The following is a 24,560-nucleotide window of genomic DNA, read 5'->3' on the forward strand; positions in this document are numbered from 1 at the left end:
TAAAATCATTATTAGTACAGATACTATGTTGCTATTATACAGATTAGAATATATAATAAAATATGCAAGAGTGAATGAGCTCTTTAGATAGAGTAAAATGAGATCTCATTTCAACGACAAAAAAAAAAGTTCCCAATTCATTGGACACTACCCTAGTTCAGATCTTTATCACCTCTAATTTGAGTTCTTCAAATGATTTTCATAAGTTCAAATCACTCCTCAATAAACTCCTTTTGCTTTTAGGATCAAACTCCTCTTTTTGGTTTTTAAAGCCTCTCATAATATGGCCTGAGCTACTTTCCCAAAATTATTGTACATTATTCTCCTTCATACAAGTTATGATCTACCCCAACTGGGTCTTTTCCTGTTCCTCACACAATATTCCCTCTCTCATTTACAAGACTTTCCATTAACAAATAAAAATAAATAAATAAATAAAGTACTCAAAGAAAAGTGAATCCCATCAATTTGAGGAATGACGAAACAACTTTTGGTAAATGAACATAATGGAGATATACCATTAAAATGACAAATATAAAAAATTCAGAGAAACTTGGGAATACTTATAAGAATTCAGGTAAAATGAATTTAGCAGAACCTAGAAGAAAATTTACAAAATGTGAACAATGCAAAGGAAAATAACATTGATTCTGATTAATGAAGTGGCCATTTATAACATCACAGCATTTATTGGTAAATTATGCCTACCTACTTATTACTACCTAAAGAGGTAGTAGAAAATAAGTGTAGGGTGAAATAACCATCTCTAGATATGACCAATATATTGACTTGTTTGGCTTGATTGTACTTAGTTGTTACATTGGGAGGATGGAAGTGACAATGATCTTTTAAAAAGAAAATGAACATCAATAAACATTTTACAAAGTTTTGACTCCTACTCTTCTACTGTGTATTAGGATGCTTGCCTATAATAATAACAATAACTAGCATTTATATAGTGTTTTAAAGTTCTCCAAGCACTTTACGTATGCTATTTCACTTGATTCTAACCTATTTGTGACAGAGATACCATTATTTTCCTCATTTTATAAGTTGAGAGAATAAATGCTTGCTCAGTGTCACACAGCTGCTAAGTAAATGTCTGGGGCTGAATTAGAACTCGGCTTTTCCTGACTACGTGCTAGCACTCTCTACATAACATTTACATAGTAATAGCTGTCCCACTGCAGACCCAACTGGACAGTTCCAGTTGGTCAATGCTACTTATACCTTCCTTCCTTTCTTCCTTCTTCCTTCCCTCCTTTCCCTCTATCCACATAAGGAGCCATATCCTTGAGGGCATTCTGCTCAAAGTTATATAAAATAAGGGAAAAAATCCACATGGGCAAAAAATGCTTGCTAGTTCTTGTTATGGTATTAAAGAACTGGAAAATGAGTAGAGGCCCACATCAGTTTGGGAATGGTTGAATAAGCTATGATATATGAAAATAATGGAATATTACTGTTCCAAAGGAGTATAAATTTTAATTGCTGAAACCTTGCCAGAAATCTGGGAGTTTACAGATTAGATTTTTTTTTTAAAGAACCATGCCTTAGAGTCAAATCATTCTGGCTGTCACTGATGGCCAACAATAGGTCCCAGTCCAAGCTTTACTTGATCATAGTTTGGATTTTGATGGCTCAGAATGAGTGTAAATGGCAAATGTTTCTATTCTGGAAAGAAACTCTGAGGGTCTTTCCCTCCTAAATATTTTTTTTGACTAAGTAAAAGAAGTCTTCTTTTTTTTTGCCTCATCTCTTACCTAGCCTTAATAACTGAATAGGACTTGTCTCAGACAAACCTAGGAAACACCTTAGCTTGAAAAGGCCAAGGAATTCCACTGAATCATGGCCATCTCCACTCTTCCTGATCTATATCTGAAAGGAGAGTGTGAGATTGGTGACTTTACACAGTCCTGTTTCACTTATATCAAATTCACTTGCAAGTCATAGCATCACCTTCCTGTGTCACTGATTCTTTTTGATTAAGAAGGACAAACAACAACAAAAGCACATGCCAAGTATTTAATAAATTATATTAATAAATTTAAATTTAAATAAATAAAATAAAGTTAACTTACTGGCATATATCTTTTTCCCTTCAGAGATTTATCTCTTACTTAGTAGAATAAAACAAGCATTTTCATAACATTTTATAATGAGAGGTAACTGCACATGAAACTGCAAATCTGTTATGTATAATTTTGCATATATATTTACTTACTTGTGAACATGCTGTAGACCCCCTAATAGAATATATGCTCCTAGAAGGATTGTCTTACTTTGTTTTTGCTTCCTCAGAAACTTGATCAGTACTGGAGCTTAACAAAATTGATAAAATCTATGTATTTTTCCAATTGACAAATACGTATTATATATAGTCTTAACAGTACAGACCAAAAAAAAAAAAAAAAAAAAAAAAAAAAATCAAGGCAAGCTCTTCTCTCATTCTTTTCTTGCTGCTGATCCTTGTGAGGAAGATGCCAAGATTTTTGTTGCATTTTCTCTCTGCTTCTGCTTTTTGTTTTGGTAAAGTGAAACTTGAGTATTTTCCTCCCTTTTCTCTCCTTCTGGGATTTGGGAAGATTTCAGAAGAAAAATGCCTTCTCCTCTCCTTTTCCATGAAGTACTCTCTTTTTCTTTTTTTTTTTTTTTTCTTTTCTTTCTTTTTTTTGGCAAAGAAGTTAGAAAACTCTATTATCTTTTCAAATGACCAAGTTGCTCTGAAATAGCCCCAGCAAAAATTTCCCCTGAAAATCCTAGGAAAGATTTTATTCCACAGGCCTACCTTCCCATAGGTATTTTCACTGAAAATGGCAACATCAGTATTTACAATATTCTGTGAGCATATATTTTTGTCCTCTTATTTAACTCTAACCCTTATCATCTTCCTTTTGTGTATGTCTTTTCTGCCTGATTGGAGTGTCTGTGTGATGTTCCATTAGAAATTAGGAAAGCTAAGTTCCAGAGGAAAAAGGGTTATTTGATTAAATCAACGGGTTATTTGATTAAATTTTAAAGAATAATAATTTGCACATTTATCTTCGAACTAATTTTTTTTCAATATGGTCAACATATATTTTAATTCTTTATACTTAATAAATTTGCATTTTTTCCAAAGAAATTATCTGAAAATGAGTTGTCAAATGCCATTATATCACCAAAGTTAAAAGATACCAAATTCACTTTGTTTCAAGACTCAGAATATATGTAAAAGAAAATGTCTAAGACTAGTGCCTTACTTACAAAAAATACAGATTCAAAAGCCTTTTCTCCTGTCTTTTGAACTTCACATAGACACATAATTGTCCTTCGAATATTCAGTCACATATCTGCAAACATTGTATTTGTGTATTGCATCATAAGGGTGTCTAGGACATGAAAGACAGATCTCCTCAACATTTCCTATATAGTGGGAAAGTGGGATGAAGATAAAAAAAAAAAAAAAAACACCAAAATTCACCTATTAAGATGTTAATCTCATATGTTGTGAGGGCTGTCCCCTATTTGTAACATGGGATGTTATTGTGTGGCTTGAAGAAAGGCCTAAAAAATATCTCTACCCTCTTCTCCCCCAACTGTTCTTTAAGGTAGACTTTAATTTCTTTCAGAAGGGCAATTTTCCTCTACATATGACTTACTTAAAGTATATGCTTAATAAGGGCATTATTTTTTCAGAGAGTAGATATACTTTTTAATATATTCTGAAATATTTTCCAGAATAGTTGGACCAATTCATATCTCTACCAATAGTGTACCAAACTAAATATGTCCAGCATTTATCAGTATGATCCCCAGTCCCAAAGTCCATGGGTATAGGACTCTCTGTTCTTTGAGGAAGATCAATACCCCATGCTTAAATGAGGAGCAGATAGGAGTTAGTGAAACTGGCAGAGAGAAGAGCTCCTTGGTCTTTTTTTGAGTATTGGGGGGTTTTTTAATTTTCTTCAGGCTCTTCTTTTGCTTCTTGTACTTCTGGCTTCCAGCTTGAAAAGAGAAAATGAAGAATGCCAACCAACACTTTAGCTTACCGAAGGGAAAGACTCTGGGAAGAACCCAACATGAAAGGAACTGACAGACTCTATCCATCATGTCTCTATCTCCAGCTTGCTATATTAGAGACTTCAATAAGCTTTTCCTTTGCTTTCTTTGTTTACCTGAGTTAACTTGCTCCCAGTGGGAAAACCTCTTCATTCTTTACTGTTCAGTATATATTTTCGAACGTATGCTTATTTTGACTTCTGATTTTCTACTGATTTGGATAAATGTGTGTGTGTTCTTATAGTGGTGTTTGGTGGAAAAGGAGTCATCTTGGATATAGCAAAGTTAGTTTAAAACTGAAAACTACATTCCCCTGCACTAATAATATTTAAGGGAGCAGATAGATGTAATTCCAGCCTGGTACCCTAATCTCTAAAGAAAACAGAGTGGCCAAACTTCTGTGGACTCTAACATACTGCTTCCCCTCAAGCAGAAATAAGGAGAGAGAATAGGCTAGAAATATCTATTCTGACTCTCTTAAAAGTCACACAATAATAGTCCCATGCTACATGTGGGGGACAGGTCTCAAAGCATTTGTTTTGCCTTTTGTAATCTTTATCAATATGATGATAAAAGGTGAAATTTCAGTTATTTTAACATACACTTTGCTTTATTATTAATGATTTGTTTGTAACTTCTATTTCCTCTTTTGAAAGCAATCTATTCATTTCCTCTGAACACTTAAGCCTGGGATTCTTGTTCTATATTTATATAAATTCCTTACATAGTTTAGATGTCATACCTTTTCTAAAAATTTGCTGTAAAGATTTTTCCCAGTTAACTGCTTTTTTCCTTTTAATTCCTGTCAAGATCATTTTTGTTCATGCAAAATCTTTTCAACTTTATAAAATCAAAATTGCCCATTTTAGCTCTTATTATCACTTCTTTCCCTTGTTTTACTTAGGAATTCTCTACTAGCTGCAGTTGTGAAAGATATTTCCTACAATTCTCCTCTAATTGTTTAAATGATGTGATCTTTAATATTTAAGTAATAACCATATGAAATTTATTGTGCTACACAACTTAAGATATTTGTCTAAACTTGAATTCAGCTCCATTAATAAGGAAAAAGGGTTACAAATAGAAATAAAGACCTATTACATACTATTATATGCCTATTATACATAAATACAAAATATTTATTAGAGATTTTTTATGGTAGCAAAGAACTGGAATTGAAGTAACTTAGCACCAGAGGAATATAAATAATGAAATATAGTTATTTAACATGAAATATTAATAATTTGGATAAATATAGGAAGATTTGTATGAATTTATATTAAGTGATCTAAGCAGGACTAGAAAAAAATAAACTCAACCACTCATTCAAATACCCATTGTACATGACCTAATCAAGATGCATGTTTCCTCCAGCAATGCATATCCCTGTCTATCCTGACTCTTTTATGAATTCCCATAAAGTTCATCAGAGGAAAAGTATCCAAGGTGCTAGGTACTCCATCACTTTTTCTTGATTTTGGAAGAATGCTAAAATATCACATAAGCTTACTGGTTTTGATTCTCTATTCCTTTCATCAATTAGCAAGCATTTTGCTTTTTGTCATTTTTTTTTCAGATTTTTCTTTATACTTCCTTGTGTACTATGTTTCATCCTATTCATATCCATCATGATCTTCTCCTTAATTGCCTTCTGAGTAAGACACATCTTTAATTCTTCAGAGCCTATAGTGCTCTGTGACAAATGAGCTATGACTGGTCACTGCATTGAATAGAATCTGTGGTTTTCCTTTACATTATTATGAACATTGTGCAAGTTGTTATAAAATTATATTTATATATATATTTTGGTATTAAATATTTATTTAATTTTTGGTATTAAAAAAGATGGGTCTTTGTTTCAGGGAGAAGTCCATAGTTATTAAAGGACTTTTGTTATTTTCTGAAAGGCTGAGAACAAATGACTTTAATTAATAATATATATGCTTACTTATGTGTTAAATTGGGTCTCCTCCCATTGGCAGGTACCATGCATACAAGCCTATGAGCTGCTTCTCTGAACGGTGATTGGGGATTATCTACTGTTTGTGTACTAATCACGCTTGCAAAAATGTATATCACCAAGGCTGTATGGCATAATAAACAGGAGCTCCTTTCACACTATGAGTCTCCTGCCTCATTCATCTTGCCTCTGAGATCAAAGGGCTCATATGCTTTGAGCTCTTAAAGACAGCTGCAACATTTATGTAGCATTTTTATGATACTATTATATATAGGAATGGAAGGATACTTCATGAAGATAATAGTCACAATTTTCCACAATAAACTAATTCCATGATTACAATTTACTGAAGAGAGTAGGTCCTGGTATGATCTGTATTTATAGACTGTTTCTAAAAAGCTTTCAATTTAACAATTTTACCAAATTACTCAACGTTAGCCTCTTTAGATAAGGTATGTGCAAAAAAAAAAAAAAAATCAAAATTTTCAAGATTACCTGGAGGACATAATAGATAGCCTCTGGGAAAAAATTAGTATAAACTAGAACAACATAAATTAAAAGATCATCACAAGGAATCTGAACTCAGGACAACTGAAAACACAGTGACTGACCCAGATAATTTGTAATTAAACATATCCTCACCTGTTAGCAAAATGTTGTATACATCAGGTGGGATCACAGAATCCTGTGTTTTTAATATTCTTTTTTTTTATTAGAAGGGTTCATTCTGTAGGGATGAGGAAGTGTTCTTTGATATGAAAATAAAAGACATAAATGATTTTTTGAAGGAGTATCAGAAAGTGGGGGAAAGGAAGGAAATTTTTATGATAGATCTATATAAGACTTGGCTAGGCCAATTCCCACATAACAAAGAGACAAAAATATTTTGAGTGGAAGGATACCACTAACCAACCTTCACACATTTCACAAAAGTGCAGAACGTGGTTATCTCAGGAGCAAGTGCCCTAATTTGTTTTGTGTAATAGTTCCACCTTATCTTCCAAACCTGAATCACTATGAGATACAAACAAAAAGTAAGTCATCAAAATGCTTTTCCAAATCTTTCTTCTTATTTCCACTGCAAAGAAATACTAGATGGGGGTGGAGGAAGACTATTAAGATAAATCTTTTGTGCTAGAAAAGTATCTATCCAAAATGTTTACCTCTGTTCAACTTACCAAGTAATATTATTTCTTATCCTTTTGGCTTTGCTTAATTTGGTATCAGATAAAGTTTTGTTAGGGTCAGCTAGGTGGCAAAGCGGATGGAATGCCAGGCTTGAAGTCAAGAAGACTTATCTTCTAGAGTTCAAATGTGACCTGACACTAGCTGCGTAAGCCTGGCTAAATCACTTAACCCTATTTGCCTCAGTTTCATCATCTGTAAAATGAGCTGGAGAAGGAAATGGCAAACCACTCCAGCATCTTTGGCAAGTAAACCCCACACAGGTTCTTGAAGAATCTGAAACGACTGAACAACAAAGTTTTTGTGGGTCTTTTTGGGGGGAGGCCATGGGCTGGACCAATGATTAATTGGGGTGGAAAATTCCCCACAGGTGCATGCTGGCAATTGGACTACAATGTATTTAGTCTTAGAGGGCTGCGTGAGGCACTGAGAGGTTGAGATTTGTCCGCTGAACACACAGCTAATATGTTTCCAAAACAAGACTTGAACTGAAGTATTGACTCCAAGGCCAAGCTTCTACCCACACTGCTTATCATTTTGAAAGGGGAAAATATGATAACTTTTGAGTCAAAAGACATGTGCTTTAAATAGCTCTGGGTTTTGAAGAGCCAATCTTTCTTTTTCTTCTGAGGAAATTTACATCCTACTGTCTTTAGAAATTCCATCCAGCCCTGTAGAAGAGCACAGCTAAGTGTGGGCTGTGGGGTCGCGGTGTGCCAGAAGCTTATAATACCCAACGCTTTTTTTATTTATTTATTTTCCCCATTTTTGGAAGGCCAAAGGCGGGTATGTGTCTGTGTCTGGGTCTGTGTACGCCTAGACGTGAAACGCAATTCTAGCCCGTCCAGGAAAAGAGGGCAGATGTGGCCAAGGCCAGCCCACCCTTCTCAGCCCTGAGAGCTCCACCTCCACAGGCTCCGTGGGAAGGAGGCACTGAGCCACCTCCCTGATTTTCCTACGTTGTCCGCCCAAGCTACCGAGGGGGGACGTTGTCCGCCCCACCTTTCGTGTCCCTCCGCAAGCTTAGCTTCCCACGGGACGAACGAGTGGCCAGCCAGGGCTTTGAGCCAGGCGCCCCAATGGCCAGTGCTGCGCTTGGAGCGGTCACACAGCAAATTTGCAGCCTGGGCCCGCTGCAGCAGCCGGAGACGGAGCGCGGCGTGCCCTTGGCCGAGGACGTGGCCGAGCTCCCGGTGCTGGATGCCTCTGGCAAAGGGATTCTGTTCGGGGAGCTCTTCCGGGAGCGCCGGGCCATCGTAGTGTTCGTGCGGGTGAGCCCTGGCTGCAGAGTTCCTCATCGGAAGGGGGAGATTTTGTTGCCTCTTGTTCCCTCCTTGGAACAGCCGCCTTTGCCGGCCTAGTCTTAAAGTTACTTCTAACCTACTGGAAGGAGGGGTTGTAGGTTCCTGGGGATTCGGGACAGGCGGAGACTTATTGCTTTTTTTTTTTTTTCCTGAATATTAAAAGGCCTTGCCTTTGCCAAGGGGTCTTAACTTTGATTATCTTTTTTGACATTTGGTAAAGTCTACTGACTTCCTCTCAGATTGGTGTTTTTAATGTTTAAAATACATTGATTACTGAAGAAACCAAATATATTGAAATAGTCATCAAAATATTCTGGAAAACACTAAGTTCCTGGTCCCATCCAACATAGAGAGAAGCCAAAAGAAAGAATACCCAGGTCTGTGGCCCTGCTCCTCTCCACAATATGAGAGGTTTGTTTCTTTTGCTTTTTGGAAGGGGAAATGCAAAATAGCTGTCAGATTCATCAGTCCTTGGTTTGAAAAATGCATTTCTTTCCTTTTCTCCTTGTTTCCAAACAAAACAACCAAAGGAGTTGGTATATTCTTTTCAGTAATAGTATGATTGGCTCCCCCATAACACTTTTTGCTAAATGTTTGAAAAGGTGGCCTTTCTGGATGCTGGGTTACTTCACATTGGTGTGAGTTCCTAATCTGCCTACCTTATTGCATTGATGTTTCAGCATTTCTTGTGTTACACCTGCAAAGAATATGTGGAAGACTTGGCCAAAATTCCCAAGAATTTTTTACAAGTAAGTTTCCTAAATAGGATTAATCAAGTGTTAACTGTGCAATAGATTAGTCCATCAATACACATTTATTAGGGGTGCCAAGCAGCAAACTATTAGAGTTACAAATTACATCCTCTGACTTCAAATACTTTTATATTGTCAGAGAAAGTATGTTTTGTGCAGGTAAGTAAATACAAGATGTGTGTTTGTTTGAAAACAAAAAAAAATAAATGTGTCACTAACAGCAGTTTAGGAATGATAGCATGAAAGCATAGGATGTCAAAGCTGAAAGGGACTTCATAGATCATAGAGTTCATATTACACCTGAACCAAGATGCCTTCTACAACATGCCCAAAATATGGTCAGCTAGCCTTTGCTTTAGTATTAAACCCATGGTCTCAAAAGGCAATCTATTTCTTCTGATTTTTAGAAAGTTTTCCCCTACATTAAGCCTTGATCTGTCTTTCTGCAAGATCTGCCTGTGACTATTAGTTTTTGTGCTCTGGAGCCACACAAGGTTAATCTTCCATATATGAGCTTTTCAAATGATGTTTACAAATAAATACAATTTATCTCTTAAGTTTTCACCAGGGCAGATATGCACAATTTATTTCAGTATCCTGCCATATAATATTTAACTTTTATACAGTACTTAAGATTTGCAAAGCACCATGCATATATTCTTTCATTTGATCCAACAAATTCTGTGAGATAGGCATTATTCCCAATTTTACAGATGAGGAAACTGAGGCTGAGAAAAGTTAAAGAGACTCCAGTGTTCACATAGCTACTATGTGTCTGAAAGGCAAAATTCAAATTTAGTTTTTCTTGATTCCAGATCCAACATTTTATCCACTATATCACTTTGTTCTCTGAACTAACATCAGTTATCCAAGCTTCTTTTTTACCACCATCTTACTTATTTTTGTCCTATCTTTGCAGGCTAAAGATAATTTCAGAGCCCTTTTTCACAGGCTGAGAAACTTGTCCTAGATTAAAGAAGACTGGGGTCCAAGATTTCCAATATTTTCTAGTCAGGACTTGAGGTACATGGTCTCAGTATAAATGTGACACTGGGTATAGACAATATTGCAGTTTGCACCATTCAAAATCCAAGGATGGTAATAAATCACAGGCCCAGTAAGCAAACAGCAGCTGAGTAAATAAATAACATAAGATTAAACCAGATGATATCTTCACAGTCCATGCAAATAGTAAGCAGTCAAATGTAGAAAAATTGGCAAAAACACAGTAATACCTACAGAAAATAAGAATTGAGAGATACTAGGCTATAAAATCTATCATTTTTATTGCTTCATTGCAATAGAATAACAATTCTTCTCCCAGGTTACACATATGTTTATTGTCAGCTTCCCTGTGTTTCTCATCCAAAAATGGCCACTTGTGGTGCTTCAGAGATATAAGTATAATTTTAATGTAACTTTTATTTTCTGAATTTAAATCTCAGTACTTTATGTTCAGGAAAAGTATATCTGATTATTCTTCATTGATTGGGATTTGTAAAAATAAAATAGAGAGTATCTGATTAAATAACTATCAATTGCTTCTATTCTTTCCTCATATTTTTTATGTTAAGAAAGCTCATCAAATATATAATGTAGGGAAATCTTATTTATTGAAAGAGCTGTCTAACTAAAATTTCTGTCTCTAAATACTTTTAAAATTTAACTATAGTTTTCTTTTTTTTTTTTTCTTTTTTTTTTTTTTTTGCTGAGGCAGTTGGGGTTAAGTGACTTGCCCAACTGGGAAATATTAAATGTCTGAGGCCAAATTTGAACTCAGGGCCTCCTGACTTCAGGTTGTATGCTCTAGCTACCTCACCAACTAGTTGCCCAATAGGTTTCTTTTGACACAGCAGATTTTTCCCAACACCCTCCTCTCCATGTACCCACATAAGTTATATGCACTTAAATAATGAAACTTTCTAATAGTTGGGCATTTTTAAAAACAACTACTGTAACTTGACACTTTGCATTTTTCCAATTAATTGACTATTAACAGAAAGGAAGGGTGTGTGTTTAACTGTGTGAATTTGGTAATTATTTAAAATCTGAATTCTTTTGCCACTTGGTGACTATTTATTTGAATGACCTTCAGCTATGGCCCTCTGATTTCATGAAATACTAATGGCATTCTGTCCAGACCCTCTATTATCACATACAAAATCTTAGGGACTAACTATAATGCTCATTTTTTAGTCCTTCTGAGATAGCTGGTGGTATAGTGAAAAGAGTGCTGGGTCTGGAATTAAGAAGACTTGAAGTTGCTTCCCACTTCAGATACTTCCTAGCTGGGTGACCCAGAAAAAGTCACTTAACCTGCAGTTCACCCAATTTTTATAATGAGGATAATAATAATACCTGATCCACAAATTTGTTGTGAGCATCAAATGATAATATTTGTAAAGTTCTTAGCACTGTGCCTGGCACATAGTAGATACTACCTATTTATTTCCTTCCCTTCCCCCTCCTTGCATGATGTTAACAGAATAGGACTCCCACAACCTATAAGAATAGGTTTGATTCTACTTTGCAACTTGTATTTGAATCTGGGAGAACAGATCATCATTTAGTTCTAGAAGTGACCCTAGTGACCATCAAGACCAATGCATTCATTTTACAGATAAGGAACTCAGGGCATGGGCAGGTTAAGTGACTTTCCTAGTGTCACACAACTAAGTGTCCAAAGTAGGAGTCAAATCTAGGTTTTCCTGACTTAAATCCAGGATGCTATATTTTTGTTACATTTACGTTTTTAAAGTTTTGATCTTTTAAATTTAAATTTTGATCTTTAATCTTAAAATATATTTTGAAAATATCAGGTTAAAAATAATATTTTCATGTTTAGAAGAATTGCACATGTTAAACCTATATTTGATTGCTTGCTATCTTGGGGAGGAGGGAGGAGAGAAGAAATGGAGAAAAATTTGGAACACAAGGTTTTTCAATGGTGAATGTTCAAAACTATCTTTATGTATATTTTGAAAAATAAAATAGTATGAAAAAAAATAATATTTCCCCATAGAGAATTATTTTATCTTTTTTTGAAAGATAAATTATCTTTGGGTATCTTATATTATCTTATATATTATAATTATATTATATATATTATATTATTTTTGGTATCTTACATTCCAGCTAGTCTTTAATTTTTCAGTTTGTACCTAATGCAATATGATGCTGTAGAAGGAATGTTGTATTTGGAGTCAGAGATGCAGAGTTTAAGTCCTCTGAGAATTACCTATCTGTGTGACTATGCGTAAGTCACTCAACCTCTTTACTTTTCAGTTTCTTCATCTGTAAAATGAGATCCAAGTAAATGACCTTGAAGGTCTCTTACAGTTCCAAATCCATTATGTGATCTGTGTCTTTTTAGCTGCTTCTGAAATGTTTACCAAAGCTCTGAAGTTTGTCAAAATACTTTTAAGGGCAAATTAAATTTAGAGTTCCCCTCTCTTAGTAATTTGTAAACCAACACTTTGCCCTCTAGCTTCAATACCAACAGGAATTTTCTTACAAGATTTCTTACAATGACCTGGACATGCCCTCTGTTTAGTCATGAGTTTTTTCTTTTTTTGGAAGCCAGTTATTAGATTATTAAATTAGGGCCATTCACTGAAGCAATTGAAATGAAGTCTCTTTGAATTTGAGAAATTTTATAATGAGGAGACTTGATTAGTTTCTTCTGCTAATTTTGGTTCTTTTATTTGGTGACAAATACCTCTCCAAAATGGTGATTATGAAGTGGCCCAAATGTCCTAATTAAAAAGAGAAAAAAAGAAGGTCACATACCAAATTTAAATGTCAAAGCTTTATTAACATATAATATTCACAAATGACTAGATGCATTAGTAGGATACATAAGGGCCTCCACACCTTCATCTGCCTTGAGGTAATGGTATGGCTATTCAGCAAGTTGTAATGGTATGGCCTCTCAGCTTTACTTTTTTTATGTAGTAAAAGTCCCATCTCTCATAAATTTAAGAGATACTTCTTTCTTTTCTAGCATTCCAGGATAGTGATTGATGGAACAAGGTACAGAGTTTCAAAATCTAAATTTTTCTCTCTCTGAGCACAGTAATTAGTTGTAAGGGATGAGAGTGGATGTATTCAAAGTTAACCTAGAAGGAGACTCCTGGAGAGTATTTGTAATGCTTGCTGTTATAGTACCATCTGGGCCAAGATGGGCACTTAACCTGTGAAGTAATTATTCATGGATAATAAACACTCATGGAATAGATTCCAATTACCAGGCAGGTGTCAGAAAAAATGACCTTAAGTTGTTCTCTGAAGTGAGGAATCAAAAGTCTCCTGTAGTGTTTTTTTTTCCCTAGGATTCAACATGTAAAATTCTAACTCAGATTCCATAGAAGAGGATAAATAAATGTCTCTTATACAAGTATCCTAATAAGCTGTTGAAGCCCGTACATGTTAACATTGCTATTTATAAATATGTGTATGCAAGTTTATTCTACAGCAATTGGTTTCAATTCATTTTAGTCCTCCATCTGAGGAAAGATAGCATCTGGCAGTTATGAAATTCTAGAAAGCAACAGTTTATCTTCATACACATAATAAGAATGGGCTACAGAACTAGAGACCAAAAATTATGGAAAACATTACAAAACTTAAAGAGTTTCATAGGGCTTGCCACAATTGTCTTACCAATCTGTGTCCTTAGAATAACTTTAATTTGTAGGGAGTTTTACAGGTTCTTCTAACTCTGATCTTTTTGCTTTTGCTTCAGTGTTTTTAATGTTCCTTTGAATTTTGACTTTTCATCTCTTTATTCTCTTTTTAATGATGTCCACTGTTTTATTCATTTTTTAGAATCTTTACTCCTAAACCATTTCCACTCTTTGAATTTTTCTTTAAAACTCTGATTTTATGGGGCAGATAGATGGCGCAGTGGATAGAGCATCAGCTGTGAAGTCAGGAAGACCTGAGTTCAAATTTGACCTCAGACACTAGATACTTAACACTTCCTATCTGTATGACCCTGGGCAAGTCACTTAACCCCAATTGCCTCAGCAAACAAACAGAAAATTCTGATTTTATCCTTTATTGCTTCTTTTAATGCTTTTATCAAGTTAAAAAAAAAAAAAGTGAGGATTGCCCATTATGTTTTCTGGAGTTTTGTTCTACCTCAATGGGGATTTCTTCTCTTCTTTTATGTCAGAGTATTTCTTCATTCAGGAATTTTTTTTTCTGAGACAATTGGGGTCATACAGCTGGAAAGTGTTAAGTGTTAAAAGTCTTCCTGACTTCAGGACTGATGCTTTCTTATCCACTGTACCACCTAGTTGCCCCCTGGAAAAATTTTTTTTACTTGTTTGCTCATCTTTCTTCTTTAGGATTTTCCTTGTAAGGGAAATACTTCATATTCCTTCTTTTTGTTTTGTTTACACTATTTCATTTTACTAACTATTCTGAGGTAATCAGAGAGAACTGGGCTTAGTCATGACTTCACATTTAGCCATATTGTCAGAACTCACAATTTAGAATTAGCATACCTTTTTTTGTTATTGCTTATGCATTTTTAACTCTTTTATCCTGATGATGCAGGATTCTGTAAATAAAATAGAATAAAATTTGAAGAGTGAGGAGACATTAAAACAAATAGTTCTTTTTTTTTTTTTATTGTACAATTAGCTTGTGAAGGAAATCAGAAATGCAGGTGGGCATAAATATAGGGATTGGGAATTCAATGTAATGGTTTTTAGTTCTTTCTCTGGGCGTAGCTGGTTCAGTTCATTACTGCTCCATTGGAAATGATTTGGTTGATCTTGTTGCTGAGGATGGCCAGGTGCATCAGAACTGGTCATCATATAGTATTGTTGTTGAAGTATATAATGATCTCCTGGTCCTGCTCATTTCACTCAGCATCAGTTCGTGTAAGTCTCTCCAGGCCTTTCTGAAATCATCCTGTTGGTCATTTCTTACAGAACAATAATATTCCATAATATTCATATACCACAATTTATTCAGCCATTCTCCAACTGATGGGCATCCATTCAGTTTCCAGTAAAACAAATAGTTCTTAATAAATAAGATTTTTTTTTAAGTATGCAGTAAGACAGCATTAACAAGCTAAAATTTTAGTCATATCTTTTTTTTTTCTCTTTCAAAGGATGCTAATGTCACACTAATAGTTATTGGACAATCATCTTTCCAACACATTGAGGTATGTAGTCAGTAAATAAGAAAAATTTTATTTCTTGATCCAAACTTATGATTTTGTTGATGTCGGGAGCTCCCAGTTTGGAAATTTCCCCCATTGGTGCTGAACTGCAACTATGCCTTGTCATGTCTCAAATGCTCACCTAGGGAAACAAGGGTAAGGACAGAGATAGGAAATTGAATCCAGGTCTTCCTAACTGTATTCATTGTGCCATATTTCCTCTCCACTTAGAAAAAAGTGAGATTAAACCAGCATATTTCAGATGTGTGCAATATGTAAATATTTTTCTTGCAAGTTGAATTTTTACAAATAAAATTAAATCAGTGTTATGTAATTTTTTTCTTTTGGAAGACTTGATTTTTTTTCTCTTTTTTTTCCTAGCCTTTCTGCAAGCTGACAGGGTATTCTCATGAAATCTATGTTGACACTGAGAGAAAAATTTATAGAAAACTTGGAATGAAGAAAGGTGAAGGAATTACTACATCAGGTAAATATACTTCCAAGTTTTCATTTTACTAGTAAAAAAAACATAAATATTTGTTTATGGGTCTATAAAGATATATGATAGGAAAAAAAAAGAAGGGTTAACTGAGTCAAGGGTTTTAAAAAAAATTATTGATATTTTCTTTTTATATCACCTTAATTTCCAAATTTCTTCTTCCCAACTCCTCTACAAAGAGAGCCATGTTTGTAAAGAAATAGAAAAGAAAAACTGACCAATTTATCAGCTGAGCTTGAAATATGTACAGTATTACATATCCATAATCCATTACCTTTAAGAAGCAGCTAAGAATCAACTTTTTCTCACCTCTTCTCCAGGGTCAAGTTTGGTCATTATAATTACTCAGTATTCAGTTTTGTTGTTTTTTTATTTGCTTTTTTGTAGTCACTGTGCAGATTTATTTTTCTTAAGTCTCTATTTTCTATATGAGTTCATATAAATCTCTTCACACTTCTCTGTATTATATATATATATATATATATATAAACACACACACACACACAGAGTAAGGGGTGTGTGTGTGTGTGTGTGTGTGTATGTTTCTGTTTTGTTTTAGCAGAGGCAGCTGGGGTTAAGTGACTTGCCCAGGGTCATACAGCTAGGAAGTGTTAAATGTCTGAGACCAGATTTGAATTCAGGTCCTCCTGACTTCAGGGCTGGTACTCTTATCTACTGTGCTACCTAGCTGCCCTTATTCTTTATATATTCATTGTTGCTTACATTGTAATGATATTACATTATATTCATATGAGAGCATTTATTTATCTATATCCCAGTCACTGAGCATCTACTTTATTTCTACTTCTTTGCTATAATAAAAAGTTCTGCTGTTAACATTTTGGTATTCAATATGACCATATTTTGTCTCTTTGATGTCTTTGGGATAAATATTTAAAGATGGAATTTTCCTGAGTTCAGATCTAGCCTCAAACACTTTCTAGCTCTATAACCATAGGCAAGTTTATTTAATTCTGTTTGCCTTAGTTTCTCAACTGTAAAATGAACTAGAGAAGGAAATAGCAAATAATTACAATATCTTTGCCAAGAAAACCCTAAATGAAATCACAAAGAGTTGGACGTGACTCAACAACATATGAGCCAAGTACACTGTACTCTGCACTTTATTTATTATTTCATTAGAATCTAACAATCCTGAGAGTTATGTGTTATTATTATTCTCATTTTACACATGAGGAAACTGAAGTTAAATGATTTGCCTAGATCATATAGCTAAAGATTTGAATTCAGGGCTTCCTGACCTCAGGCACTACTCTAACCACTTAGCTGTCCCAAATCTTCAATATAAACTATCCGTCTTTTGCCATTGCTAATTTGCATGTGCAAAGTGAAACCTCAAAGCTGTTTTGATTTTCATTCCTCTTACTATTAGTGAATTAGAGAAATCTTTTATGTTTCTAATAGGTTGCAATTTTTTTATTCGTTCAGTTTAATTCAACTTCTTTTCAACTAACAAAAATCTATTTTTCTCTTCTTTTCACCATCTCTCCATTAAAAAAACAAAAACAAAAACAAAATCCTTGTGACAAATATACAAAGTCAAGCAAAACAATTGCCTGGATTGGTCATGCCCCCCAAAACTTTGAGAAGCGGTTTTCCATATCATTTAACCACTTTTCCATAGGAAAATGGCTCTTGGTCTTCCTTTTTTGGTTAAATTCCTTGCATGTATATTATGGATATACCAGAAGCACATTGTAGAGAAACTTTAGAATCCCGAAAGCTTGAATTAACACCCTGCTTCAGTGTCTCTATGTGATGCTGGGTAAATCATTTCATGTCCTTAAGCCTCAGTTTCCTCATTTGTAAAATGGAGGAAGGAAGAATTTGGCTTCAAAGGTCCCTTCTATCCTAAATCAAGTATCTTATAATTCATATTAGAGGTACATGATTCAAGGATTTTTCCCATTTGACTACATCCTATCTTATCCTAATTGAATTGTGTTCATTCAAAACTTTCCTGATCTAAATTACCAAATTTAGATTTTTTTCCTTTGGTCAAATTCATATTTTTGTGTGTATGATTGCCTTTATTTAAGTCAGAACCACCTATTAACTATACTTAGGGTTTTATTATCTTCTAATTTGTTTAATAGTATTATCTTTTATATTCAGGTCATATCTCTACTTTTTAACATAAACTGATATAAAGTAAAAGGGTTTTTTTAAGTCTAAAGATCATTTCTGCCAAACTTCATTTCAATTTCCCCCATCAGTTGCCAATAGAAAGTTATTACCACAGTATTTCTTGTTCTCAAAATTATTGAACACTGGCTAGTTTGGTTCACTCACTGATTTCTGGTTTTTCCTCATCTAGTCTCTTTCACTGATTTGCTTTTCTATTAACTAATAACAAACTAGTTTTAATTATTGTTTCTGTATCATATAAAATTACATTTTCTCCATTATTTGCCTAGAGGAATTAGAACTTTTGTTTATCTAGATTAAATTTGTTATCTAGCATCATAAAATATCCCCTTGTTAGTTTGATTAATCTGGCACTAAAATCAGTAAGCTAATTTATAAATAATATGGTTACTTTTATTATATTGGTGTGATCCTATCATGAGCAATTCCAAATAATTGGAAGTAATTCTTCCAATTATTTAAGTCATTTCTTAATTCTTTACAGTGTTTCATAATTGTATTTACATAAGTCTTGAGTGTGTCTTAGCACACTTTCAGATATTTTATGTATTATATATTTTGCATAAAATCAATGTGGAACTTCTCTATCATTTCCTCTATTCAAAGGCTTTTGAAATTATTATTTTATGAAGGATAATAATTTCTTATTTTAAGATAGACATTCAATCTTTATTTAGGATCTTAGAACCCTAACATAGTAGTTATCCTGTTTGGGGGGGTTGGGAGACAGAAAAGAGGCAGGTGTGAACAGAGAAGTATCATTTGAATCATGACTGTGACATTTTTAGAGCATCATTCCCGTGTTCTTTGAAAATCTTAACACTCATCTACATTCATAGAGCTCTGTGTAATTAGGATAATAGGATCATATACAGAATTGAAAGGGACCTCAAAGGCCCTCTAATCCAATTCTTTCATTTTACAGATGAATAAGGTGGGAACTGTTTAGTTTGGCTTAATTTATGCCTAAACTAAGAGTGATTCCTACAGTAAATATGTAAAGGTTAGAAAATAATGATATACTCCATGGTTCAAGATGCCCCTTTTCATAAGGAGTTCTGGGTTTTTGCTCAACACCGGCCAATTCATCTGGGAGGAGAGTCAGATTTTTCTCTATGTTTGACGAAGCCTTCATCCTAGGGTACAACTTAAAGGAAATTTCTAAGATAGTGCTTAAATTTAGCCTATTTCCAGGATCTATGCAAAATTGGGGTAATAGAGTATCTTCTAGAAAAGTCAGTTAATAATGTACAACACAGGGATGGAGTCTAAGGCAGCTGTTTATATTCTTTGTCACAGAAAATATTTAAGATACAAAGGATTCAACAACACACAAGAAGAAATACCAACAATATAACACATTTCAAATGCTGTTCATTCTATTTCCCCTTGAAAGTTAATGATAATTTTATAGTATTGCTGAAAAGACATTTCACTTTCACCCCAGATTTCACCCTTTGTAACTCACAAAGTCCAAATCTCTTGGCTGGCCAGGATATGGGTTTTTTTGTTTATTTTTTTTAACCATTTTTTTTTTTAATTTTATGAGGCAATGGGGGTTAATGACTTGCCCAGGGTCACACGGCTAGGAAGTATTTATTGTCTGAAGTCGGATTTGAACTCAGGTCTTCCTGACTCCAGGACTATCCACTATACCACATATAATGTTTTAAGCTTCCACTAATGTGCTTCACCCCCAGGTTATCAGTTGAGAATCATTTTAGATAACAAGCTTTGAGAAAGGAGTATTTCTACAGTAAAAATAATTGGTAGTTAACATCCCTACAAAGACATACTGTCATAGAAGTATGTGCAGAGTCCCTGGCAAAGTACCCAAGAGCTATCACATCTCTAAAGCAATAAAATTTATTCTAGGGTGGATGCATGGAGGTGGAGTGCATGAGAACTACATGTCAATTTTGTTCTATGAGAAAGTTTTGTCTGTGAAAAAATTATGTGAAAAAAAGTGGAGAAAATGTTATTTATTTATCATTTATTAATATTATTCAATCCAAGCTTTATATGGCTAGAAAATTGTCTAATTAAAAGATTAGTGTGTCAAGGTCAGGCTGATCCTAACATTCCAGGGAAACTGGACAGCTGTGAAGGAAAGCTTAGATCCCACCCAGTGCTTGTTCAGAGTTTATTCAGGTCTTGTTTTGAGTCCATCCAAAGCTTGTGTTTTAGACTCCCAAAATTAGGTAACCTTACCAGCTGATATATATCTCAGATTGTTCTTCTGAAGACTCCCTTCTGCCTATGTGAGATTAATAAGGCAAATGTCCTTTAATATCCTTGTGTGGAATCATTCCATAAGGTAATCTAAGATTCAAGGAAGAAGTCTCTTTCTGGCACTCTCAGAATCAAATAACTTATTGACCCCTCTTTTTAAAACAACTTCAGATTTTTTGATTCATTCACATAACTGACAAATATCAAAGTAAAATTGAGTCTTTTACATGTGATAACCTTTGCAGGACTATTTTCACAAAACCCTAGTCAGTAGATTGTGCCACAGTTCCTTTTTATTGTCCTGACTCAGTTTCCCTAAATTGTCCTGCCTTAGTTTCCCTGAATTGTTCTGTCTCAGTCCCCTTAGTTGTAAACCCCTTCTCCGGTTCATTAAAATTGATATAACTCAGGGATACTTACGCTAAGATTATAAATTGTCAATGTGTAAACTCAAAATAAGGGGGAGTTCAGACTTCCTGGCTCCTAACTCCTCCTAAGTCATCAAGAATTTATGGTCCTACCCCACCCCCATTCTGTCATTGTTCTTCTTTATCCCAAATTATCATAATGTCCAGTGCCTCCCCTCACCCTGGTAGAATTGGATTAATAATCCGTTCCCTCTCTCAGTGCTCTGACTCTGCCCCTGCCTTGGTTTACCCTTGTAGCTGAGCCACGTATATATATACACTTCATGGGAAGCACACATTAGCTGCTGGATGCCTTGCATATCAGCCCTGGGGGGCAGCATGTCCCAGCACAATCTCTCCCTTTCAAATAAATTATTAAAAACTCTCTAATCTCTATCTTGCCTCAGTTTCTCCAACATTACAAGTTAAAGACAAAAAAAGGAAAAAAGTAAGGGGGAATCAAAGGAAAGACTTGTTAGAAACAGACTTATTTCTTTAAAAAAAAAAAAAAAAGCTTAGTGATCAGATATATGGAATAATGGGATAGTAAATTTCACCTCTGCCATGGTGGTTGTATGATATTGGACAATTTACTTCACTATTGGGCCTCAATTGTCTTCATCTGCATAAAAAAAGGAGTTGAACTAAATGATTTTGAATGTCTCTTCCAGTTCTGGTATTATATGATCCCATTATGAACTTAATTAAAAGCTAATAATATACATGGAAAAGCTAAGAAAGAGAATACCAGAAGAATGGAGAGAGAAAATTTAGAAAATGAGAGTTTTATCCCATCATTCCGTTACGAAAAGTAATACTTAGGAAATATATATAGAAGGCACTTAGCGGTAGAGTGAGGTTAGAAATGGAGCAAATTAAGGAGCAGGAAAAAAAAAAAAATCATGACCATTATGGCCAACTGACAGAAGTAGGAGGAGAAAATAAATTAAATCTATAATTACCTCCTTTATAGCTAAAAATCATAAGAGGAAAATGGAATACAAGACTAATAAGGTTAAGTTAGCATATTTGTGAGGAAGATATCATAAAGGGCTAAAATTTGTTTAAAACTCTTTTTATATTTAATTTAAATTTATTTATCCTGTAATTCCAGAGAAACTGAGGTAAAATAGAGATTAAAGAATTTTTAACATTTTATTTGAAAGAGATTGTGCTGGGACCAAATGGTTCCATGATTTGGTCCCAGGACTGAATGAGACTATTGTCTCCAAAAATCCAGAGTCCAGCAGCTAATGTGTGGCTTCAAGATACCAGGGGGTCTGGCAGGGGCGGAATCAGAGCCCTGAGAGCAGGATTGGACTATCAGTCCAGTTCTGACAAGGTGGGGGAGGCACCCAATATTCTGATAAGTTGGGAAGGTCTGGGATCATGATGTCTAAGATAAAAGGTCTTTCTCCTTATCTAAATAATGATGATTAAGAGGGGGAATGTTGCAACCAGGCAGAACAATTCAGGGAAATTGAGGTAGAACAATTAGGGACACTGAGGTAGAATAATCAAAGGAAACTTTGGCACAACAATCCATTCCCCAATTGACATTATTATCTACTTTGTATTTTATTCAGATATTTGTTCAATATTAACAATGCTAGATCAAAGAATAGGAACACAGTAATTACATTTCTTTGTAGTTGTTCAGGTGTTTCAGTAATATTCGGATCTTCGTGACCCAATTTGAGATTTTCATGGTGAAGATACTAAAATAGTTTGCCATTTTCTTCTCCAGCTTATTTTTTGCAAATGGAGAAACTGAGGGCAAACAGGGTTGAGTGACCTGGCCAAGGTCAGACAACTAGTTAAGTATCTATCTGAGGTCAGGTTCTTGAACTGAGGAAGATGAATATTCCTGACTCCAGACCTATCATTCTATCCACTGCTTCACCTAACTACCCCAATTACATTTCTTGCATAATTCTAAATTAATTCCAGAATGATTAAACTAGCTCACTGTTCCAGCAGCAGTGTATTTCCCACAGAGAGACTAATAATTTTTTTGACCCTAAACCTTATAAAATATGAATTATTAATATTGAGAGATAAATGCTAAACATTTTAGTGCGGAGCCCACATGTGAAATCCAACCTACTCTCAGGAAGCATTCAAAGCCTGTGGAGAGCCGTGACTGGCCCTGTTTTTGATTTTCAAGGAGATCCAGCTCAGCAAGGTGGAACACTCATTTTAGGTCCTGGTAAGTCTCAGTCTTAAAACCAAGTAGCTTCACTAATTAGTTGCCTACTCTCTGTGAATTCTTTATCATTATTAAAATCCATAGGCATTCTCAAATTAAGCATTGTTTCTTCTCTTCAATATAGTAAATGCTTGGATATTTCTTGCTTTGCCTGATACATAATAATTGGTTGACTGGCTAATCTAGGGACTTCGATCTTTTCATCCATTATTTTACTTTTTCAAATGTGTTCATGACTTTTCTTTCGAATGCCTAATTTAATATAAAACTCTCAATATTCACAAAGCAAATAATGTCATGTCACATCACTGAGATTGAAAGTATGAGCAAAAGATATAATCTAAAGTAATTATACTTTGGTGATTTGCAGATATTTTACAAGATGTTCAGTTCCAGAGTTCATAGGATCATAATTAAATTCAATAAACATTATTCAACTACTTTGTACCAGGCATTGGAGATACAAATAAGAAAAAAGACAGTTCTTGTTATTAAATTTACAATCTAAGTGGATAAGAGGGGAAGTCAGTAAACAAAAGGAAGTTTAAAAAGGGGAGTGGGCACTAGGGAATACCTGGGTTGAGCGTATGACATTCTATGGAGTCAAAACCAAACAGAGTTGCTGACCTGGAAAGTTTTGAAATTTCTCAGCCCTATTTAAAGAAAGACTTTGGGAAGAGATTATTGCTGTACTCTTCAGTCTTTAAATCAGAAGGGAGAGGCTACCTAGAGAGTTGTGAAGGTATTGAGTAACAAAAACTGAATGAATTAGCATGGTGGTGAGATTTCAGCTTATGAGTTTATCCAGAGTGAAACATAATGTTCCATGGAGTCAAAAGCAAACAGATGGAAAATGGAGAGGTGCCATTGATTTACAGGTAGAAGTTTACAGATGTAATGCCAGAGAAACTGAGGCAGGATAGACATTAGAGAACAAATTAATATTTTATTTGAAAGGGAGTGATTTACTGGGACCAAATGGATCCATGGTTTGGTTCCAGGGCTGAATGAGACTACCATCTCCAAGAATCTAGCAGCATACAAGGATACAAGGATACAAGATACAAGATACAAGATTCTTTTATAGAGTAACAAGAATGATGACATAATGTGGGAGGTACCTGGATGGAGATGACCTAATAGGGAGAGGCACCTAGGATGACTTAATGGAGGGAGGTACAGGAGAGGCTCCTGATATTCTAAGTCTAAGATATAAGACCTTTATCCTATCAAACATTAAGAGGGAATGGTTATAACCTGAGGCTATAACTGAGTAGGACAACTAGGAAAACTGGGTCAGGACATTAAAAGGGAACTGTGGCAGAACACAGATCATCTAATTTAACCTTTTTAACAGATGTGGAAACTGAGGCTCAGAGCGGCTAGTTAAATAATTTATTCAAGTAGTATCATACAAAGCTGGAATTTGAACCCAACTCCTCTGACTTAAAATCTAGCAGTCTTCTCATTGCAGTATGAAAAGTTATTTTGTGTGTGTGAGCTCTATCCACTATGGCACCTACTTAGCTTTCATACTAATTGAGAGAAATATTAATAAATAACCTAATAGTCAACAATAGCCTTTTGGAGAGAGAGCTAACTTCATGTGATTATTCACACACTT

The 24,560-nt window shown here is 34.7% G+C and overlaps 1 protein-coding gene across 1 annotated transcript in view; it reads left to right on the forward strand.

The window, feature by feature from the left end:
- Window positions 1–8,100: 8,100 nt before the first annotated feature.
- CDC14B (cell division cycle 14B) overlaps window positions 8,101–24,560 on the forward strand; it is a 140,303-nt gene continuing 123,843 nt past the window's right edge. The window contains exons 1-5 of the mRNA XM_023497304.2: window positions 8,101–8,457; window positions 9,171–9,239; window positions 15,370–15,423; window positions 15,802–15,907; window positions 22,805–22,936. Coding sequence (XP_023353072.1) covers window positions 8,266–8,457; window positions 9,171–9,239; window positions 15,370–15,423; window positions 15,802–15,907; window positions 22,805–22,936 — 553 coding nt within the window. The 5' untranslated portion in view covers window positions 8,101–8,265. The remainder of the gene's footprint in view (window positions 8,458–9,170; window positions 9,240–15,369; window positions 15,424–15,801; window positions 15,908–22,804; window positions 22,937–24,560) is intronic.

This window comes from Sarcophilus harrisii, chromosome 1, assembly GCF_902635505.1.
Source record: "Sarcophilus harrisii chromosome 1, mSarHar1.11, whole genome shotgun sequence".
In the NCBI taxonomy this organism is placed as follows: domain Eukaryota; kingdom Metazoa; phylum Chordata; class Mammalia; order Dasyuromorphia; family Dasyuridae; genus Sarcophilus; species Sarcophilus harrisii.